General features: G+C 28.9%; 1 protein-coding gene across 1 annotated transcript in view; it reads left to right on the top strand.

Moving 5' to 3' along the window:
- LOC132932109 (uncharacterized) overlaps positions 1-22,214 on the top strand; it is a 48,070-nt gene extending 25,856 nt beyond the window's left edge. The window contains exons 3-8 of the mRNA XM_060998325.1: positions 4,216-4,386; positions 5,315-5,487; positions 6,932-7,251; positions 9,308-9,419; positions 10,531-10,922; positions 20,893-22,214. Coding sequence (XP_060854308.1) covers positions 4,216-4,386; positions 5,315-5,487; positions 6,932-7,251; positions 9,308-9,419; positions 10,531-10,922; positions 20,893-21,196 — 1,472 coding nt within the window. The 3' untranslated portion in view covers positions 21,197-22,214. The remainder of the gene's footprint in view (positions 1-4,215; positions 4,387-5,314; positions 5,488-6,931; positions 7,252-9,307; positions 9,420-10,530; positions 10,923-20,892) is intronic.
- The last annotated feature ends 436 nt before the right edge of the window (positions 22,215-22,650 follow it).

The raw sequence follows: 22,650 nt of genomic DNA, 5'->3' as shown, positions 1-22,650 counted from the left end.
ATCTTTTTTAAAATAAAATGAAAATAGCACATATAATCAAAGATACACCACAAAGGATATTGGGAAACATCGGGAGACATGCCAGGTAAAAAGAGGAAAATGTGGTTTGATAAAAATTTAAAAAAAATGGCTTAGAAATAAAGGAAAGACGCGCCTTATAGTGATACAGAATCTAAGTAACCAAAAATAAAACAACTCTAGCAAATAACAAAGAGAAGGAAAAATATCTTAGAGAATATTTAAGAGACTATAGGAAAAACAATGAATTACAGAAATACAAGACAACAACAACAAAAATAAAATAAAATCTATCTTTGAAAAAGTGAATAACGTAAAAACAGCGGGTTACAGGCGGAAAACAACAATCATGATAAAATATGAAGGAACCATTTTAATAAATAAAGATAAAATAACGAATGAATTTAAAAGTATGTATGAAAAGATATTAAATCAGCCAGAAAATAGGAAGGACTACTACACTATAAGTTAATATAACAGTGGAAGAATAATTATGCTTAGAAAATATTAATTAAAATATTCTGTAAACATTTTAAGTCTACGCGTATTCGATTTTTGAATTACAATAATAACAAAATTAATTTTGTCGAAAACTGATTTTTCGTAGATATTCCCATACTTTATAAATTATTTTTTTTCTTCGTTATTTTGAAAAGTACTGAGAAATTTTTTCTACTGGAAAACCTCTTCAAAGTTGAATATTGGAGTATTTTTTTTCTATTATATGAATAGTGTTTTCAGAAACACAATAAAAACATACATCAATGAAAAACCAATGTATTTTTCGCTCTGCTTAGAACCTAATATAAATAATATACAGTCCAAGCAATAGTTGCCATACTAATGGCCATAAAGGCATAAAGTACATAAATAAAAATGACAACCAAATACATATTATTCCAAGTGACTCGTTAAGCTTCCTCATTAATGTAAAAAACAAATTCAATCCTAGTGATATAGCAATACAAATACAAAACAGACTAAAAGAATAAAAAATAAAAGAACAATAAAATTATAGTCCTAATCTGGATTCCTGGACACATAGGAATAGTCGGCAACGAAAGGGGGGCAAATAGACAAGCCAAACTAGCTATCCAGACTAACATTACATCAACATTTTCACCTACGCGGATGTAAAAACAAATAAAACCAAACTAAACAAACGGCCAAAAGATGGAAAAGAAACCCAAGTATTACACGTGGATATTTGATAGCAAAATATGACCTATCAATGTGCCAATCATGCTGCACAATGCTCACTGACAAACACATATTCGAGGAAAACAGAGAATACGAGAAACAAAGAGAGAAATTCAACATAAGCTACCTGATTGGAACAATTCTAGGTTCGAACCCAAACAATGAAACAAATACAGTTGAATTATTTTAATTAATCGAAATATTAAATCTAATATATAGGCATTAGACAATAACTATTACAATGTACTTACATAAATATCTTATTATTTAAATATTAAATTTGATATTATTTCTTCTTAGTTTTTTTTAAATGTAATAATGCAGTGGTTCTCAAACTGGGCTCTGAGCTCCGCGGTAGTCCAAGGGCTCGGTGTGCACATTTGTATTAAATTCAAATAGTAACATTTTTATATTAAATCCGCAGATTTTGTGTCGTAGTCAATAATAAAGTTAGCTACTGTGGGGTTTTCGTTCATTTTACATGTACGATAATTTAGCTTGCTCTACAATCCACGAGGTTTTGATAATTTCTTCGGTCATTACTCATTACTCATTAGTTTTCACTCATCAGCCATCGCTGATGCAGTTATTAGTTATTCTTTAGGCGTGTTTTTTTATTACGTACCTATTATTACTATTATTAAGTGTGTTATTATACTATTTTACCAACAATTATTTCTATTGTTAACATTTTTTTTTTTGTATTAAAAATGGATAGTTGGCTAAATAAATCAAACATCACACCGGGATTATCCTCATCAAATATTAATTAAGAAAAATGTATCATTAAATATTTTGTATATATTGGTATTTTAAAGAAAAAAATTAAAAAGTAAATCACAATTTACATAATTTTTTATGAATTATTATTATCAATACATTATTATTTTTTGGACTCCGTAGTCCGTACATTTTTTTTAGGAACATACGAGGTATGAGCTAGTGAATAAAATGTTTGAGAACCACTATAATAATGTATATATAAATAAAAATGCAAATAGCCTTAAATGCCGAGGCAGAAATTTTATAATTTCAAGTTCAATAAAAAAAAAATTATAATGTTATATTCAAATATTGTTTATATTAATTTTAATTTTCTGGATAAATATTTCCTTAAACAAAAATAATTTAAAATCACTATATAGTATAATATTGAGTAAAATAGTTTACAAAACTGTTTATTAATTGATGATAAATATATATAATAATCATTCTTAACTTAATTAAACCTATACCTAATATTTTTAAAAAATGAAATGAGAAAAATAATTTTCACATGTAGTTTGATTATTATTATTAATTATTTTATGTTGTGTTAATATGTTTCAGTATTGCCGACTTATTGATACTTAAAATGCTATTCCTATTATTATTAAATATTATAATATTATTATTCACTTTACCCGAAGTATGCACTTTGGGTTTCCCCATATTAGCGTATACTCGTATTTCACAGATACCAAATAATAGTTTTAATATTTCAAAACATTTAATCCTAAATTTCAGAAAATACTTATAGTACCTTGTGCAGGTATTAGATAATACGATTATAACATGATTATGTATTTTACCTATATTTAAATTTAATTATAAGCCGTTCAATATTTAGAAATTAAGTTTGATAAATTATTAATTTATTAATTTTTAATAGCATTATATATAGTATTTAAATATTAAAAAGGTTTAAAAATAATACCTACAGAATATTATATTACTATATAATTATTATCAGCGGAATATTTACATTATTTTTTTTTTTGGGGGGGGGAGTGATAAATTTATTACATTATATTATATTTATGTGCATAAATATTGTCATATTATAAAATCAAGCTTTCTGTTTTTAGTTGCTAAATTATCAATCACTTCATCGATCTTAAATGTTATAACTTTTAACTGTCGGTGAATTGATAATAAAGATTTAGTTAGGATAATGCTGATAAATTTCTACATTCAACAAACACATTATTTTATTGAATCTTGACAAATTAAAAATGTTGTTCAATAAGTTATAACGATTGTTAGACAAAAAAAAAATCCTACCTTGAGGGTTGGGGAGTAGAAACAACCCCCCCATAAATACGCCACTCGATTATAATATATTGTAAACTAAAATATATACAGATTTCCCAGAATATACACCTATCTATATTTTGTACAATTAATATACAAACTTTGTCAAGGGAATCTGACAACAGTATTCTAATTTTCGATAATGGATATTGGATATAGCCCCAACATAATACATCTGTTCTTCTGTTAATGAACTGCAAAACATTAATTCCCGGTGAAATTCAATCTTGGCTTTTTCACTATAGACATGCACACGAAAAACCACAAAATGTGGTTTATTCAATTTCTAACGGTTCAATAAACGATATCACTTTCACTGATGGCCGATGAGACAGGCAATTTGAAAAAAAAAATCACTTTAATACATATACATACACGTATAGCTTCCGTATCAGCTGCTTCGTTTTTCCATTCAGAGAGGAAGTGCTCAAAATAAGCACTCACGTAGTTAAATATTGCTTTCCAGTCGGGTGGTCCAAAATACCTGGAGTTCATGGTCTATTAACCTGCACTTGTGTAATCGCAATGCGATGTCCGCTTGTTTGTGTCGTTGACATGGGGAATCGATATGGCCCGTGCTGCAACACTGAATATGGAAACACTAGGATAATGTATTATAGTAGTATACCTACAATATCAATGTATACAAAACATAAAACAGGAAGGAAGTCGGAACACTGCAGCGTAGTTTATATAAACATTACGCATAATGTGTGAAGTATTGCCACTCAATGAGCAGTGATCCAAAAAACTGCGTACCTGTATATAATTTTACATAATAGGTACCAACTAAATATGTCATATATTATAGTGTGATACATTAGCTGTATCAAATTACGGCGCATACCTATTATATTATTAGCGGAAACAGATTTATAAGCTTTATTTCTCAGATAGTTTATATTTTTAAATTTTTGATTTCAGCGAAACGAAAGAGCGCAGTAGAACTATTACAAGAAACAAAATCGCTTTACGTCAAATCGGAAACAGTGCTCGACAGGAAACAAGAACTCAGACGGAGTCTCCGAAGCAGCGGTTCTTCCGACAAGGGCTCGTCATCGCAAGACATAGCTTCCGGTTGTTATAACTATAAAGGTACGGTGCTATAACGTTTTCCAATTATTACGTTGAATAAAATATCGATCAAATCTATAGTTGTAATATTTTTTAAATTTCCGATTACGTTAAATAAAAAGTTTTTTATGATTTATATAAATAGTATATAGGTTTACCTAAATTAATATATAATATATACAGGCGCAAATGCAAGAAAAAATGTCTGAGTGGTGGGAATGAAAAAAATGTTTATAAATATCATACTTATTACTATATTCATACTGTATTTGTTTTAAATATTTATTATTTACTTGTTACGAATTTCCCATAATAATATGTCGACAGCGCGATAATTACACTCGTCATCTACATTGCCTCTGAACATCATCAAATTGGAGGCAATCGGTGGCGATTAATTATTTATAACATATTCACTGAATCATAATATTATAGTATAATGATCATTTTATTGTATTTCTCAATTTACAAACCACGGAAAAGTTTTATTATGTGTTGTATACATGTGTAGGTCAGATAATTTATTTTTTAATCCTAATATTTCGGTTAGGTACACCCCCCCCCCAAGATACGTTCGCGCCTGAATATATAATTATTACTATTTATTATTAAGTACCTCTATAATAATGTATGAAATATTTAAATATGTATACCTAAACATTTAAAATTAAATTTTGTAATCATGTAATTATTATATTTTGTTCCAAAATGATTTTCTTGAGTACCATATTTAATTTAAAAATGATTTTGAGTTGCAATAATAAAGCTGAGTTTAAAACATAAAACATGTTTACAAAAATTCCACAATATATTGTTTGTTTTCGTGACATATATTGAAATTTGTTGCGAAAACGTATAACTTGATAAAATTGATAAACTAAAATGTACGGCCTAACCGAAAGGAATAAATCAATTAGTGGCTTATTATTTATTAGAAATGTCTGCGTAGGTAACTGCTGTAATTGGTCGAGTGGAAGTTTTACTTGTTTGCCGCCACCTAAAAGCCCTCGGCTAGTAGCCGGATGTCAAAGAAAGTCCACGGCAGACTCACAGCAACTGCAAAACGATCTCAGACGTCTATTGAATACTGACTCTAAAGAAAATTTATTCGAAGCAACTTCGGTGAGCATTCCACGACATTTTGATATTTAATATAATTATTTAATTTCTTTATAAAATTATTAATTCCTTATTATTTATTAGTTAGTTATCAACGTGTATAGTACAGATGTGATTCTACGAGCTAATTGCTACTATTTTTAAATAATAATTTATTAATGACTAATTATGAATAAAATCCAAAGAATAATTAATAATATGTGTAATTATATATAATTTTAATTTATAACAAACAATTGTATTTCTATTAAATTTTATACAGTTAAAATGTAATGATTTTGTTTATAGGTACCTAACCTAACCTATATGTACATAGTATACTTAAATATCAATATAGCAATTTTATTATTTTTTTTAAGTCGTGTAACTTTACAATGCCAGATGACCTATTCTATTTTAGCTGACCGTCTGGATATTTTATAAGCATAAAAAAAAATATTGTGTGAAAATTCAAAACAACTGATGCGCGAATTTAATAAATTCTCGCAGTAAAAAAAAAATTCTATATCAAACAATGGAGTGCCAAATAATGACATCTGCGCATTGCCGCACTTCGGCAGATTTATTTCGTTTTCACACCACATGGTGAAGTGTCATGGTAGTATAAATAATATATGTATAGGATAATGGGTGTAGGTAACGGTCCGAGTTCGATTGACGGCCAGGTTTGGCTACGGTTAAACCTAGGATCTATAAATAAAGTATAAACAATGTATAAATACTATAAAATAAAGCTGATTCAATATTTTTTTTTCAAAAATTTCGACCAATATTTTCTGGTTACTATTATTTTATTTAAATGCGTGTAATAGGTATAATAATGTACCTATATTAGTTATTACCTTTTCCGAAGGAACATGATATTTATTAAAATTAGCACAGTGAATAAGATTGGTGTTTAATTCACACACAGAGCTAATGCGCAGGAGAGTCGGAGGGAGGGCTGAAAAACAAAAAACAGTTGTAGACATAAAAATATGGAAAAACTATTTTTAATAAATATTGTAAAATTCGTAGTATCCAGTGCCTTAAATACTGCGAAATTTTTAGGGGACTAATCGCCTGATCTTATTTCATACGTATAATAGCAGGTTACCTACTGTATAAATGATCACCCTTATGCAGTAAGAGAATTTCAAAATAAATGTATGAAGTTTTTATAATTGTATATAATAAATATACTAAACATCACCCGTGTATTATTTGAGGGTGCTTATTATGATTTTTTTTCAGGTGTGGGAGTGGGCGCTAAGTCGCTAAGCCCCCAATCTTCTCTATTTACGTCACTGGTTACATCATTATATCTATTATGTATATAATTGTTTGTTGCCTACATTATTTTATAATATACACATACATTCAGCTTATTAATATTGAATATAGTTAATATTAAACAAGTTATAATGGTAAACTTAAACTTAGAAAGCGTGCACTTTGTTGTGAATAGGTGTTCCTTGACGATGTCATCGTTCCTCCGCCGGTGCAGTACCGCCGATCGGTATCGCACGGCCAACAGCAGCAGCAGCATCAACCATGCTGTTGTGGACCATCAGCCTCTTGCCACAAATCACTTCCGGATCTCACGGATGTCACGACAACAGCCACGGAAACGATTACGGATGTGTCAACGCCGGCGGTGGCGGCCGGCCCGATCCGTCGTTGCCGTCGTTCAGCGTCTTCGGGATCTGTAGCTGCAGGAGACGATGATGACGACGATGGCGAAGATGACATATTCGAAACCTACTGTAATATACCATCTCCTCAAGGGTAAGGCTATAGTTACAACTTTACAAGCTACACAAAATATTACCTACTACCTACACAACAATAATTCTGTAGAATGATATGATATAATCCGGAATTGTATTCTCTTGAACGCTTCGATTATATTCCAGCATTATGGTGGCGGTTGTAACTTGTAAACTACGACCCGTCTGTTTATATGAAATATAGAACTTTTAATTTATAACAGATAGCGTTTTTTTATTCAAACTCATTCGACGCTCCCTTTGCTTTATATTATTAAATTTTTCTAATAGGGGTACTCAAGGTCTTTTTTTTAGTGTTATGAAATACATCCACTTATTATTATTGACGTTTGAAAATTTCCATTTTTTTATTATTAATATTGATAAAAAATTTTCACTGTTTAAAAATGCTAGAAAATGTAACACAAGTTCCTTCGTAAGCTGTTCATTTACCAATTACAAAATATCAAAAATCTATAGTTATGGTATTTTTTTTAAAATGTTTATACTTAGAATTACCTACGACGAAATTCGTAAATTGTCTAATTGTTTTGTATATAGAAATTCAAAACCTTTTTTCTACTTATATCTAATATTTAAAAATGTAATAAAAGGATCTTTTTAATTTTTTAAACCTATATTAAAGCAAACATTTTGTACTGAAAAATAAAATAAATTTTTTATGATTGTTTGAAGTTCAAATTTCTACATATTTTGAATACTCGCGATTGGCCCATAAAATAACTAATATTCTTCATTTGTTATAAGAAAAAAGTGGATAACCGTATAGGTACATGACATTTATTTCAAATGTTTATAATATAATTTTCTATAAATGTTGATAAAATGTTTTAGCTTGGTCAAAAAACTTGAAAATGTAATACAATATAGGCATCCCTCATCAGTTGTTTATATAGATTTGTAAAAATATTTAAAATACATAGGCATAATTTATTTTTATAGGCATTTTTGAAGTTTAAATTTTGGACAATTTTAAATTGTTTTGTATTTAAAAATGTATAAAATATCCCAATTTGGCCAATTTTATAGCTATGGTTTTGATTTAATATTAAGTTTTTCATACTATCGAAACTAAAACATTTATAAATTATGCAAATATCATTTTTTTTTATAAGCAGTTCTAGTTCAAATTTAAACGAAATTATATATTTAAACCATGAATAACGATATTCATTAATTTGTTGTTGTTTAAAAACATTAGTGCGGAAATACAACTTTTACGTTTTATGTATATTATTAGATTTTATACAACCAATGATATTTTTAAATTTAATATTTTTGAAAAATATTAATTCAACTTACAGTATTATTGTATTAATACGAGTACCTAATAGTGAAATAAATTGATTTCACAATGCTTTATCATTGAATAACAATTTAACACATCCATCACAGTGACTCAGTCGACACCTATCGAGCAACAGAGCGATACCCTTTTGCCCATTTTTTTCATAAAATAAATGAATGGTATGTACAATTTGCATAAATTATATACATTTTTTATATGAAAAGTAATAAAAATACATAAATCACAATATACAGAGTTCGATTTTAAGTATTTAATACAAGATATTGAAGAAGAGATAAGGAATTTAGTGGAATACAGTAGCTGTATAAAATCATTTATTATAAACATTTGATTATTTAAGTAAAGTTGGTACTTAAGGCAGTATGAAAACATACCATATAGATACTACCGTACATTTAATTAAATATTGCTAAAATACTATACTAAATATTTTGATATTTTGATATTTTAATAATACTAGATCTTTTAAATCGGGAATTTTTTAGATGGAATGGCTTATGTGGTTCGTATTTTGCTGTATCTATTACAATAAATTTAAAGATTTATCCATTTTTATTAAAAACGATTAAACGTATATGCATAGTATGTACAATATAATTTTATAAATATTTAAATAATACTGTTAATTATAGTAATGACTAAAAATAAATGAAATATAAGTAGGTATATATGTACTCGTAACTTATGTTTTAATTTTTTTATAAACATTATTTTTTTTATCTACCATAATTTTATTTTCCTGCAGATTTGGAAACAAGTCCAGACAAGACGAAACGGACGCGGTCGCCAACGTAACCTCTTTCCCGGATTCATTGAGCCTAACCAGTTACAAAACGGATGCCAGATGGCAACAGTCTGTAAGACATTTTTATCCACTTCTCTTATAACGTGTATATTTAATATATTATATATAATATAAGTACATTCACATTTATACTTTTCTAACTATATATTTCATTCACACACACACACACGACCGTAATTATTATCTGTAGTCGTACTAGGAATGCTAAGATTATGTCATAGTACTGGTTTAGAATGTTTGGATCACAACTTTTTTTTTATTATCCAATTCAAATTTAGTTTTATAAAACAAAAACTTGATGCACGTTTCGTATCATCTGCTTTTTTGGTTCTTTCTTCGAATTTAGAGGTCGTCTCTAAAATAATATGTAGATGTGAAACTATGGAAATTTTCAAAACACTTTTAAACATATACAACATATACCTGAATAGGTGTACGTATTAAGAGGACTCTACACTCGTATGTGTCTTACACACGTACGACATAGACAAAACGTGTTTACGCAGTCTGATTATAGTATTCGCTCAATTTTGGTTCTAGGGTAAATATACGAGTACCTATTATGAAATTAAAAGATTTCAATATTTTGGAGGGCAAAACGTTGAGTTTTTTAAAAAAATTAAAATTTTTTAAAAGTTTAGAATGAAATTTTATTAGTAGTTAGAAGTCAGAATTTAAATTAAAACCCAAACGTCAAAATGAATTTAAACAATTATTATTATTTAATTTTATATTTATATTTATTGATATAATGGTATATTATTGAAGATAAATACATATGTTTACGAAATTGTAAATGTAATAATAATAATAAAAAAAAAAAAAACACTGACAGTCTAAACTAATAATATAATTTTCTATTATTAATAATAAATATATAGGTATACTATATATTATACGCGTATTTTGTAAAAAATAAAATCTATAAAAATGTTTATAGATCTTACAATATATATCGTATTTGTATATCATAATAATTATATATAATAGCGATCGTGTGCAATTTTTAGAACAGAAATAAAATACACACATATTATTATAATGTATAAATAATAAATACTGCCTTAGAAACATGATATTATATACCTTATGCGCAGGTATATAAGATTATATAATTCATTAGCATATACTATATACGAACGTGTGTTATTTTTCTTCGAAAGGCTCACGGAGGGACCGGAAGTTCGATCGAAGAGGAAAATGACGAAGAAGTCGGTGGCGTTTCCCCGCGCTCGTCCGCATCACCGGTCAAGTCTACCGTGTCGCATGGCCGTTGGCGTCCACATACCGCTGGAGCGGCGGCAGCGGCGACCGGTGGACAAGAACAGTCGCCACCCGCTGTTCCACTACGTCGACATCAATTGCCGACGACGGCGACCGACGAGTTCCGCGGCCGGCCGATACTACGCAGCAAGTCGGACGTGGGTCACCGGGCGCCCAATTTGCTGAGTCTATTGCCGGCGGCGGTAGCTAAGGTCGACGATCGACACGAATATGATCCCAATCAGTTGGAGAACTTTTTCGGTCATCTGGGTCTCGATCCCGAGGAGTACAAGTGAGTGCTGCAGACACGGAAATTTAATATTAATATTGTGCGATGGCATGCGCACCAGCAGCGCGCAGGGAAGAACTCCCCGCGGGATGCTAAAATTAGTTTTCATTCATTACAATATTATAATATAGTTGCGGGAGCCGGAAAAACCCCTAGCGGTATTTCGTGTAATTTACTAAAGTCCATTTGGGCTCGGTAACTCGTGGCGGAGCTGTTGGTTTGTGACTGGTGCAGCCGCTGCAGGGGGTGTTATACATATTATTAATTATTATCATATACATAGGTACGTCTATATAGTAACCATCTCCCCTCCTCTAACACACACACACACACACACATTTGCCCTAATGCACAACACTGTAAGTATGTTATCGTGTTATACATACGGATTTATACTATCGCGCATACAAGCTGTTTCGCAAACATTTTTTATGCGCGTCGTGATATATACCCTACAAGATTTTCGCACGGTTTTAATTCACATGTTTATATTTTATATTATTAATATTAAAATACGAGTTCGCTGCACATTGAAACAATTGCCTTCACGACGAAGAAAAGTAAATTACGCGTATATTATGAAAACATGTAATGTATTCTAAAGAAGTTCTTAAAATATATTACGTTTTGCTATTTATATAATAGATAATATTGAAGGTGTTTAATTTTAGAATACTCTGCAAATCCATGCAATTGTATAAAGAGTAAAAACTAGACAACCCCAGAAAAATATAAAACCGTAAACGACGTAAACCCTGAAACCATTACGTATACGGCGTACATCGACGAATAATTACATTTATTTTGATCTCGGTTTTTGTTCTGTTAAAAGCAGCGATGTTCAAACTTTAAATTACGTTGGATAACATAATCTATAATGTGTACACCTACATTCAGGCACGTGTTATGACAATGTTATTATTATTGCCATGTACCTATCTATTAAATTACACTTAAAACTTACCGCAAATCCCAAAGTTATCAGTGATGCACCGTGCCACCGTATACTATACACTACATCAGTATATATAATATATAAACATTAAGATATAACTATAAAGTACCTAGTATTACCCGGCGTTGTCTAGATAAATACAACCGGGATGGGCAAACCACCTGCGGCGAATAGTAACGAATAACTTTTTTTCTGACTCGTAACTAATTGAAAGCATAAATAAACGAATATAATATGGTAACGATTTTATTATTATTAATATCCCTAAAATAACTGGTTAAATATATTATCTAAGCCTTTCTTAAATCGTAAAAATCTGTCAAATACTTTATGATTACATTAGCCGGATAATAGTAAGCTACTATCCCAGCTTAATTTTTTTCGTTTCATATACGAGTACAATAGCTGTTATCCGTGTGGCTTCAATTCTAATACTCTTATCCGGCTCATCCGGGATCCCAAATAATATGTGTGCAAAATTTGGTACAATTGGTCAAATACTGTGAGTTTGAATACGTCATTTTGATATAAGCAAACTAATAATATCTTTTATTAGCCGACTATATTTTTAATATATTTATCTATCGTTTCCTATTACTAAATTTTACATTTATAAAGAACTATTAAAATGGCTTTATTACCCTAAATTATAAAATATAATACAATACAGAAAGTTATATCAGTCTACCATAATTACTATTTTATTATCGGCAACCAATAACAACCCTAAACATAAACAAAAAAATATTTAATATTCGTGAGCCGAGACAAAATGTATGCGTGATCTCTATAACGACCTATATTTGAATTAAAAACGAAGCTACAAACCCTTCCAAAAATTCAAGGAATCTATTGATATGAGAAGTACATAACTTCTAATGAAAACTGTCTTGTAGTTTTTGAGTCTATATAGGATAAAGATATACATACATTTACATATTTATAAAAGTGATATATATATCAGTTATGACTTTCTGCATTTATAAGACCGAACAAATTAATACAATTTACGAATTAAATCGTTTTTACTATAATAATAACTCCGTGTACATTTTTCTGGTGTGTAATAAACTTTCTTTTGAAAAATAAGTCGAGTTATCATTTAAAATAGCGAATAAAATATTGTGAGAAGAAATACGGAAAATCATAGTCATATATAATAGTGATTTATTAGGGTTTTTTGTTCTTTTTAACTTATTTGACACTAATTGTGGCCGATTTAAAAATTGCTGTAAATAACGACGTCGGGAATTTTGAATAAAAATTATTTTGGTGTAGTCCGATTGCATGTTGAGTTGTGGTCACCTTTTTAAAAAATGTCTCGACCTCAAATACTTATAATATATATAGTAAGTACTTTATATATATATTATTAATTTGTACGTATCTATATAACTAAATTTATAGTTAGTATAATAGTATAAACGTTATTTATTGTCAAAAAAATAAATTTATTTTGGTAAAAGTAATTTGAATACCACAATAAAAACAATTTTTCAGAAGCCATTAAATGGCCCATTTACTCTATAAATTTGCCTGTTATACATCGCTTATAAAATATTGATAGCGACCGTTAATTTATTAACAATAATTTATTTTTTCTGTGGTTACATTGTTATAGGAACATAGGTACGCAATTTTGGTATCGATTTTAAATTGAAAAACGATATTCAATAATCTATTATTAAATATTCAACTATATAATATAAAGCTTTCAATGTCAATGCAAATTAATTAAAATATTATGTTTTTAGAGGGAAATAATAAAATGCTTCTTTCTCAAAAAAAAAAAAAACTTCTTATTGTAAAGCAAATACATCAATACATTTTATGAAACTATACAACTGTTAATACATAATAATGTATTATAAATATTATAATATACGAACAATCCAAAATTAGAAAAACTATAATTTTTACTTATTGTATTTATTATTGGTTTTAGCCGTTTTAGGTTTATTATTTATATTAAGTTTAAAGAAAAACATACGACATTATTTCAATATATGAAAATGTCAATATTTACAATTTCAATGCTCAGTAATCTTGTTGTGACATAATACACGTTTAATTACTATACGAATATTTTCAGTACAAGCGCATTTTAATCTTACTTAACGTGCGTGTAAGGTTTTCAATTATTTTCTATAATTTAGAAACCTGTACAGATTTATACGCTTTTACCGTATCTTGCACAATACTAATTACTAATACTGCTTTAATCGAAATCGATGGTTTAATTATAAAATAATTAATTTGTCAATAACGAGTAGTGAAAATGTCAATAAAATAAAAATCCAAGGTTTTCTATAAATGTGAGAATCAGTTAATATTTGTCGTTATTGTCACTAAAAATTACTGTAATTTAGTCGATAAAACCGTATTCACACAAATTATATATATATAATATATCTGATAGACAAGTAATAATATTCACACACGACTGTATAAGATTAAATGTAATTTTAACTATCTTATTATTACAAGAAGTTTTTAAAAATAGTTCCATTTATATTATGAGAATTTTTTTTGAACTATGATTTATTTATTAATTATTTATATCACTATTAAGTAGGTATTAACTTGATTCGGATGGTACATTATTAAATACCTATATTAATAAATTATGCATTATGTATGGATATTTCATTATTTTGTTTACATTTTTCATTGCAATTACGAACGAAACGGTGCACCCTTTTAAGTACTCAACTAATATACCCTAGTTATTGTTACCGTCGACGTAATAAAAAAAGGATTTTTTTTGCGTCACACTTTCTTATATCAATTATCAAAGGTGCCTTAGGCAAACATGATTTGAAAGCTGATGTAAATTCTCATTAAATATTACTCGGTGGTACAATTTAATATTTATTTTTACTGTACCACGAACAAAAATCAAGCCGACACAGTGACACACCTTATAATGTAGGTATATCGTATATGTACGCATTTGCTTACCTATACCCGTTATACCATTAAAACGTATATACACTTGATTCGTATGCTTTTATCATTTCCTTTGATGGCATTATACATATTGTATAAATATATAATATAAGTAATGCAAAACATGAGTGTACGTATATTGTATATTATATAATGTATAGAGTATACATATAAAGGGGGTATAATGTCTTTTTAAACCACAATAGAGTATTTTGTCGTAATGATATAACTCCTTTTGTTTCGATTTCGGGACGACGCCTCATCGCGTTGTACACTGCAGCTATAGCTTTAGTAGGTGGGTATTATATCGAGAAAAATCCATTATCGTTCGTAATATGGTGCCTTTCTATTATTTATATTTGCATTATTCGTACAATTATTATTCATTTCGATGCATACTTCAAAATATTATTATTATATTTCTTATTTTAGAGTATGATATGTATGCATATCATTGCCAATGATAAATATAATAACACTGTACAACTTATTCTGTGATAATAATATGTATGAAATAATATTTTAATGCGTAGTATATGACTAATATGAGAAACAAAACGCTATTACATTTAATACAAACAATAATGACAACTGTTATAATTAAATTCTCTAAAAAAACGCATAATACCCTCTTGGGCCTTTTGGCCACATCTTACTTTCTTTTCATTTCTTTAAACTCCTATTATTGTATTCACCGTTCTACACTCTCGACATATCCACACAAATGGTGATATCCTCTTCATCATATCAACATGTTCACTATAACATGCCTATATCTGTTTTTCCTTTTTAACACTTCAAACGCCCTCTTCAATAATCAATATTCAACACATATTTTCTCCTCCCAGCAACAATATTTTTTCTTTCTAATTATTTCTTTAATCTTAACACCATCATTATTTTATTTTTGAGTATTAATATTTTTCTAATTTATGTTATAACCACCCATCCTATCTAAGGAGACTTAATAGTTTTTAGTAATTAATAATTTTATTAAATCTAAAAAAGGATAATAATAAGAAAATATAATAATAATTATAGATTATTTCACTATATGACATTTCGGAAGGTATTATAGTATATAGCAGGTATATTACTATCATATTATTATCATACCAACCTATATCATATATCACATGCAAATTAATCATAATGCTCAAATATCCGAATATATTATAATATAGCCATACATTATATAAATAGATAACACAATATATGTTATCGATTGTGTAAGCAGCAAACCCTTTGTCGTTTCTCGTGTCAGCTTCAAGGTGCATATATATACGTATAAATACGATAAATACGTACCATAGGCGTGCGCAGGATTTAGTGGTAGGCGTTGCTGACAATTATTTATTTATCAGTGGCGTATTTGAGTGGTGGGGCAAAAGTAGCATCCCCCCCCCGAGGACCTAGACTTGTTTTTTTAAACTGTTTTGCGGGAGCTGTAATTATGAGTTAAATTCCATTATTATGAGTATTATGACTAGGACGTGGCTTTACTAAATATTCATAGACACAGGGGCATTCAAATAGATGAGGTCATTGATATGTTTACTACCACGAAAAAAAAGAAATAAAGACCTTATAATATAATTATTTTATGACTACCTATGACTATAAACTATATTATATTAAAATTTAAACTTTTGAGCAATAAATAAGGTGCTTTTTATTTTGTTAAATTTATTTTGGATTTTAACTGAATAAGTTTGAACCAGTGTCTAAAACCTTAACCAAATAAAAAAAAAAAACTATTGTATTCAAATTTTCTTATATTTTAACAGCCGAGAGATTTTCGTATTTTGCTCCTCCAACCACGAAAAATTATCTCAAATACGCCACTATCATTTGTGTGTTTAAGCTTTAAGAAAAGACACACTTTATAATAATAGCACTTTTTCTTCAGTCTTGAAAATTTATTTGATTGATACAAAAAAGTATTGCAAAAATTATTATTTACATGATATTATATTATTATTATCACAACAAATATTAAGCGGGTTTTTATGGAGGTATCAATTTCATATAGTCAGGCATGTATCATATAAATTGTAACTACTAACAGTACTAACTATAGTTAGTTTGAAAAAATAAAAATTGTGAGTGAAAACTGTAACTATTTACTATTTGCAGCCCGCAGGTGTTACTATAGCATATTTACCCTGTAATACCCGTGTGCACGCCTATGATACGTACATATTGTTATTTATTAGAGAATAGTCAAGAAATCAATAGGCTGTGGCGTATAATATACCTATGTAAAAATAACGATTAATCTAGAAATGTTTTACAAATAACACTAATAATAGTCATAGATATGCGTAGTAGAGTAGCCGTATAATATATTATGTACCTATATAATATAAAATGTATATAACTGCGCAGTAACATTATAAATACATTTAATACGATACGATTACATAACAAGAAACCCTCATAAAACTAATTTTGTTAAAAAAAACATTCTGTTGAAATCATTATTTAAACTCATAATCTACAACCCGAGTCTTAGGATAAATACTAGATCAAATTAAATATACCATTTTTAATGTACCATTGATTTTAAAATAATTCTTGATGATTGCTAAACTTAACTTTAATTTTAAAACTATTAATTGAAATAATAATGTATTTTTGAAAACATTTTGAACCCTGATATAAAAGATTTCTGTTATTAATAAGTAAGTATTAAGTAGATACTAGATATGTAGCTTAATTTGTTGTAAGTTACACGCGTTCAATTTAAATCATATACCTATAGGTATCTACTTTTGTGTACATGACGTTAAACAATTTACATACTTAGAAGTTAGTAAAGTTAGTTAAGTAAAGTTATCTACAAGACACCTAAATTATGAAAAATTGCTGATTGAGTAGAAAATTGGTATACTGGTTAATACATTCAAACAATAGAACGTTCAGATACATCATTGGCCTGTATTTAAATTTGGATAATAGAGGATTACTAAGTATATTATTATAAAATCAGTGTAGTACCTACTTAGTAGTACTTATACAATCGCGCTATCCATTCACACTATAACTAATTAAATTATTTAACTATAACTAATAAAACATAACTAATTAAATATAAATAATTATATATTATGAATATGTATTCCATTTTATTTTTAAAAGGTATTTGAGGGTTATAATTATTGGACACGGGATAAATCATGTTTAGAGTATAGGACAGGTATATAATATACACAATGGACTTGTCTAATTCTAACTATACATAGACAATTAATATTGTTAATACGTTTTGTAATTTCGTAGGTATTATAAACGTTGAACTTAATAATACACGTGCGGTTAAAGGTTTATCGTCTTAACCTTTCAAACGTTTGTAACGAAAAATATGATTTTTTCCTCCATACGTTTAAGCCACCCGCACTCCACGGTAAGCACATATAAAGGCACGCATTACGCAGTCACATAAGCTATGTATAGATTATATTAAAATCAGAATATCCTTTCTGTATATTATGTACATAGATAAGTACACGCGTTAATGTGTAAAATATGTAAACCACGTGAGTTCATTTCACTCGGAAATTGTTTATCCGTTGTATATATACCTTTGCTTTCAAACGCCTTACGGTCTATGATGGAGTTAGATTCATTATTATTTATTCGCGTCACGAACACTATTACGTAAACAGACGATTTTGTTGCTGTAGATCGTGAATTTCTGATGGCTGATGCGCTTTCGACGTATATCATGGACGTGATGTATTATATTGTGTTCGACAATAACGCGTTAGATCGTCATCGTAATTGCTGCAATAATAATAATATTATAATATTATATAGGTACCTACTATATAATATTGAATTCAAATCGCGGGCTCACGCTGCACGCATAATCGTGCCCGTTGGCTCAATTAGCGTTGGGTAAAAAATGAGGAATGAAATTTGACTCTGAAAGTTTTGGTCTTTAATTGCTATCGACTATATTATAATTTCTAGCCTATAGTAGGTCGCATCAACCACCGTCGGCACAATTATTAAAAAAATAAGGATGCTCTATTGATACGTAAGATGGAAAATAATATACAAGATATTTTATAATTTATTCAACGAAAATCCTAATTTTAATTTGATCTAAATTTGGTATCATGTTTGAATACACTTTTTTGACTAATCTTTTATTAACGTGCGACAAAGAAAAAGAGTGCATAGGCGTGCGCAAGAATTTGTGTCTAATGAGTAGTATGCTACACACATTTTTAGCGAACCCGACTGAACGATACTTTTTAGTATACGTAAACGTACGCATGTCCTCTTGTCAGTGGATTAAATACATCATATTAACATAATATTATACAAATTGGATTATCTGGCATCTGCATCTATTAATGGGGGCTGTGCCACTGTGCCGCCGATTGAACGATTATCGTCTCTAAATATAATAATGTATACAATTGTTATGTACATATATATATAGCATACAATTGAGTAAATATAGTATATTATTTACCTATACTCAATGGTCATATACTCACATATATTAAATGTGAAGTTACGTCAGAAAGTTTAAAACCGATACTTATCTTAGATTTCTGACGTCGATAAATAACATTGTATAATTTTTCATTTGACCATTCATATTTAAAATTCAATATTTTCAAAGTTATTCTTCATACTATGTAAGTTTTTTAAATAAATATTTACCGGACTACTAACTCCAAAATTAATTGTTATATATATTTAGTCAGGTATAGTGGAGTAGTTCTTTCCATATAATACTGCAAATACGCATGGGTGACATAAATTAATTTTGTCGGAAAATAAATTATACTCTTGATACTTTGGTCTGTAGGGAATAGGGATCAACATTTTTTATATTTTAGTATGGATAATAAATTCGTGAATTGTATTAAAATTATTTAGTATATGATGATGATACTTACGCAATATATAATATAGTAATTATATGCGCCAAACGTGCTTGATTACACACAATAACAGTTCCTAATTCGTGATTGAGTACGCGCAGTCCGCGTGACTTTCATTTTTTAAATTATTTTGTTATAAAGTGAACTCAAATGATAGTTTTTTTATTTTTCATTACTATAGAAATCTCTCGTCTGAATTTTTGTTATAACATTAATTCGTTGTATCATTAAATCCTTATGGCAGACATTTTTTTTTTGAAAGGTCTAAATGGCACATATACATTATATTACATACATGATGAGTTTACATTTTTAAATTTAATATATAGCTTTTCAATTTCTGCTATAAAAAAAGGTTGACGTATGCAAAATTTTACACTAAATTTGTCATTTTTTTGTGATGTTTCCTTCATATTTTTTTTATTATTATTCGTTTTGTTTCGTCTATTTTATCATTTTAACGTTTCATCATAATTGTTAAACCTAATATTTAACGTAACGCATGTGGATAAATAATACTTTTGGTTTTCTGATTTGGTGTATAGACAATATTTCCAGCATATCAACTTCCCACCAAGCGTTGTTTTTTTTTTGTCGAACGACTCAAATTTGATTTTATTTTCAATCTGGACCAAAAAAACAAAAAATTCATAAAGTATCAATAGTGTGAATCAAAAATAGTAATATAGTAGAAAAATGCTTTGATTTTCAATTCAATATCTTTTCTGATAATATCCAGTCAGTATTTTTGGGAAGTAAATATTAAAAAATCTTAAAAACAACATCTTTAGTTATTTTGTTATAATTCAAAAATATTTTTCATCTGGATTTTAAATTTTTTTGGTATATTATTAAATTTTATGTATACAATAAATTAATAACATTTTTACGATTAATTTTAAGCTATATTTTATTTATACCACGAACCTATTCACACCGTTACACAGTAAGTCAGTATTGACTCAAAAATCAAAATTTAATGACAATAAATATATATTATTAACATAATTAATTCAATGGTAGTATCCTATGGGGCTGTGACCTATGGCAATTTGAGTAAATTCATTATTAACGAAAAAATGGGGTGAGAATGCTTGATGAATCATCCTGTATAGCTGTTTATTGTAATATATTATAATAACGTGTATGTGTTTTTTTTCCACAGGTGGGTCATAAAAACCGATTCGGAGACGGGTTCACAGGTATGTTTTGGTGACTCGAACAGCTCGGTGGGCTCGGTAAGCGGTGGCAGCAACAACAATAACAACGCAAACACCGACGGACCTTGGGCAGGCGGTGGTGTTCGGGGGGACGCCGATGGTTGTGTCGGGAAATCCGGTGTCGGATCATCCTCATCCGAACTGCCATCCATCGTCGAGCGTAACGCCAGGATCATAAAATGGCTGTGGAACTGCCGGAAAGCGAACTTGCAGCAGACGTTATTGCCACCGACACCTTCCTCGACTTAGTACCCGGGTTGTGCGGCTTAAAATATAAATACGAAAATCCAAGCTCCCTCTCCGCTGCACTTTGGTCGTATCCACCGAGCGATCGGCTCGTGGTTTTGATTCTGACATAACTTACTACTTATATATTTTAACCACCAATAACTTCTACTTATATTTATTATTTACGAATCAACATAGTAAGACCGCGATTTTAATATAATACTATATATATATTTATGTACTTACCTAATTTAAATTTTAAAATAATATTACGTGATATTAGAAAAAAAAAATACTTTTACGGATTAACCGAGTACTTCCGTCTCATAACTTATTGACAATATATTATTATATTATATAAATACATTTTGAATTAAATATTATATATTTTATTAATTTATTTTAGATATTTCGAATTTAAGTAAGATTTTCAAAACATATTTATAAATATATTATATATATTATATAGATTTTAATTATTCCTGTTATTATTGCTTAGTTATAGCCCGTCATCGTTATCAATAGTAAATGTATAGCAATTCATTTGTATACGTCTGAACGGCTTAATATTATATAAATGTATTTACTATTTAGAATTAGAACCAAAATATTCTAGTCTCACAAGTTGAATTTTACTATGTTATCGTGTTATTATTATGTGCGTTGGATATAACTGTGTGTTTTAATTATTTTTAAATTATTTTTATTATTTTATTGTTGTACGCATATTATATACTGTTTTAGATATAGTTACACGATACACGAGATGAAACGTTATCTGCAGTGCTCGATTTGGAAATAAAATTAGGTGGGACGTGCAAAAGTATAAAAAAAATTGTACTTCCTCCTCCGATTCAAGCACTGCGTATATTATAAATTTATTGTATACGACTTTTATGTTATAGAAAAAACTACAATACCTAAACAATTTGCGTTGTGTGTATTTCCCTTGGTGTAAACTATATATTCGATTCTTGTTAAAAATGTATGCATGTATACTTATTATTCTGTATAATATATTATGTACGATAGCAGCCGACTACCTGTTATGATGTGTATTCTTTTTGTTTTAAGTAGTTTTCCGTCGATTATTTAATCTTACGCATCCGAATAAATTAACTCCTCAATCCAATTAACCGTGTGCGTGCGTGCCCCCCCCCCCTAAATCGTATTTCGGACTCTGTTCTGGGCTTTTTGGTTGGGTATAGGAGATATGTGTTTTTCATTCTCTCGTTACACGTTTGATTTATTAAACGCTCAAGTCCACATCGTGTAATTTATTACGCGAGATCAACTTATACGGAGACAGTATACTACACACAGTAGGTATATAGCTTTACCAAATGTTCACAATACACAGAGAAGAACTTTATCTATATATTGTAACATTTTTTTTTTCCCCGATAACTCAAAAGCAATCCGGAATCATTCATCCGCGAAGATTCATTTTTTTTTTTTGTTTCGTTCCATTTGTT

Source organism: Rhopalosiphum padi, chromosome 1 (genome assembly GCF_020882245.1).
Source record: "Rhopalosiphum padi isolate XX-2018 chromosome 1, ASM2088224v1, whole genome shotgun sequence".
In the NCBI taxonomy this organism is placed as follows: Eukaryota; Metazoa; Arthropoda; class Insecta; order Hemiptera; family Aphididae; genus Rhopalosiphum; species Rhopalosiphum padi.
The sequence above is the reverse complement of the archived record's forward strand: the minus strand, read 5'-3'. Positions and strand labels throughout refer to the sequence as shown.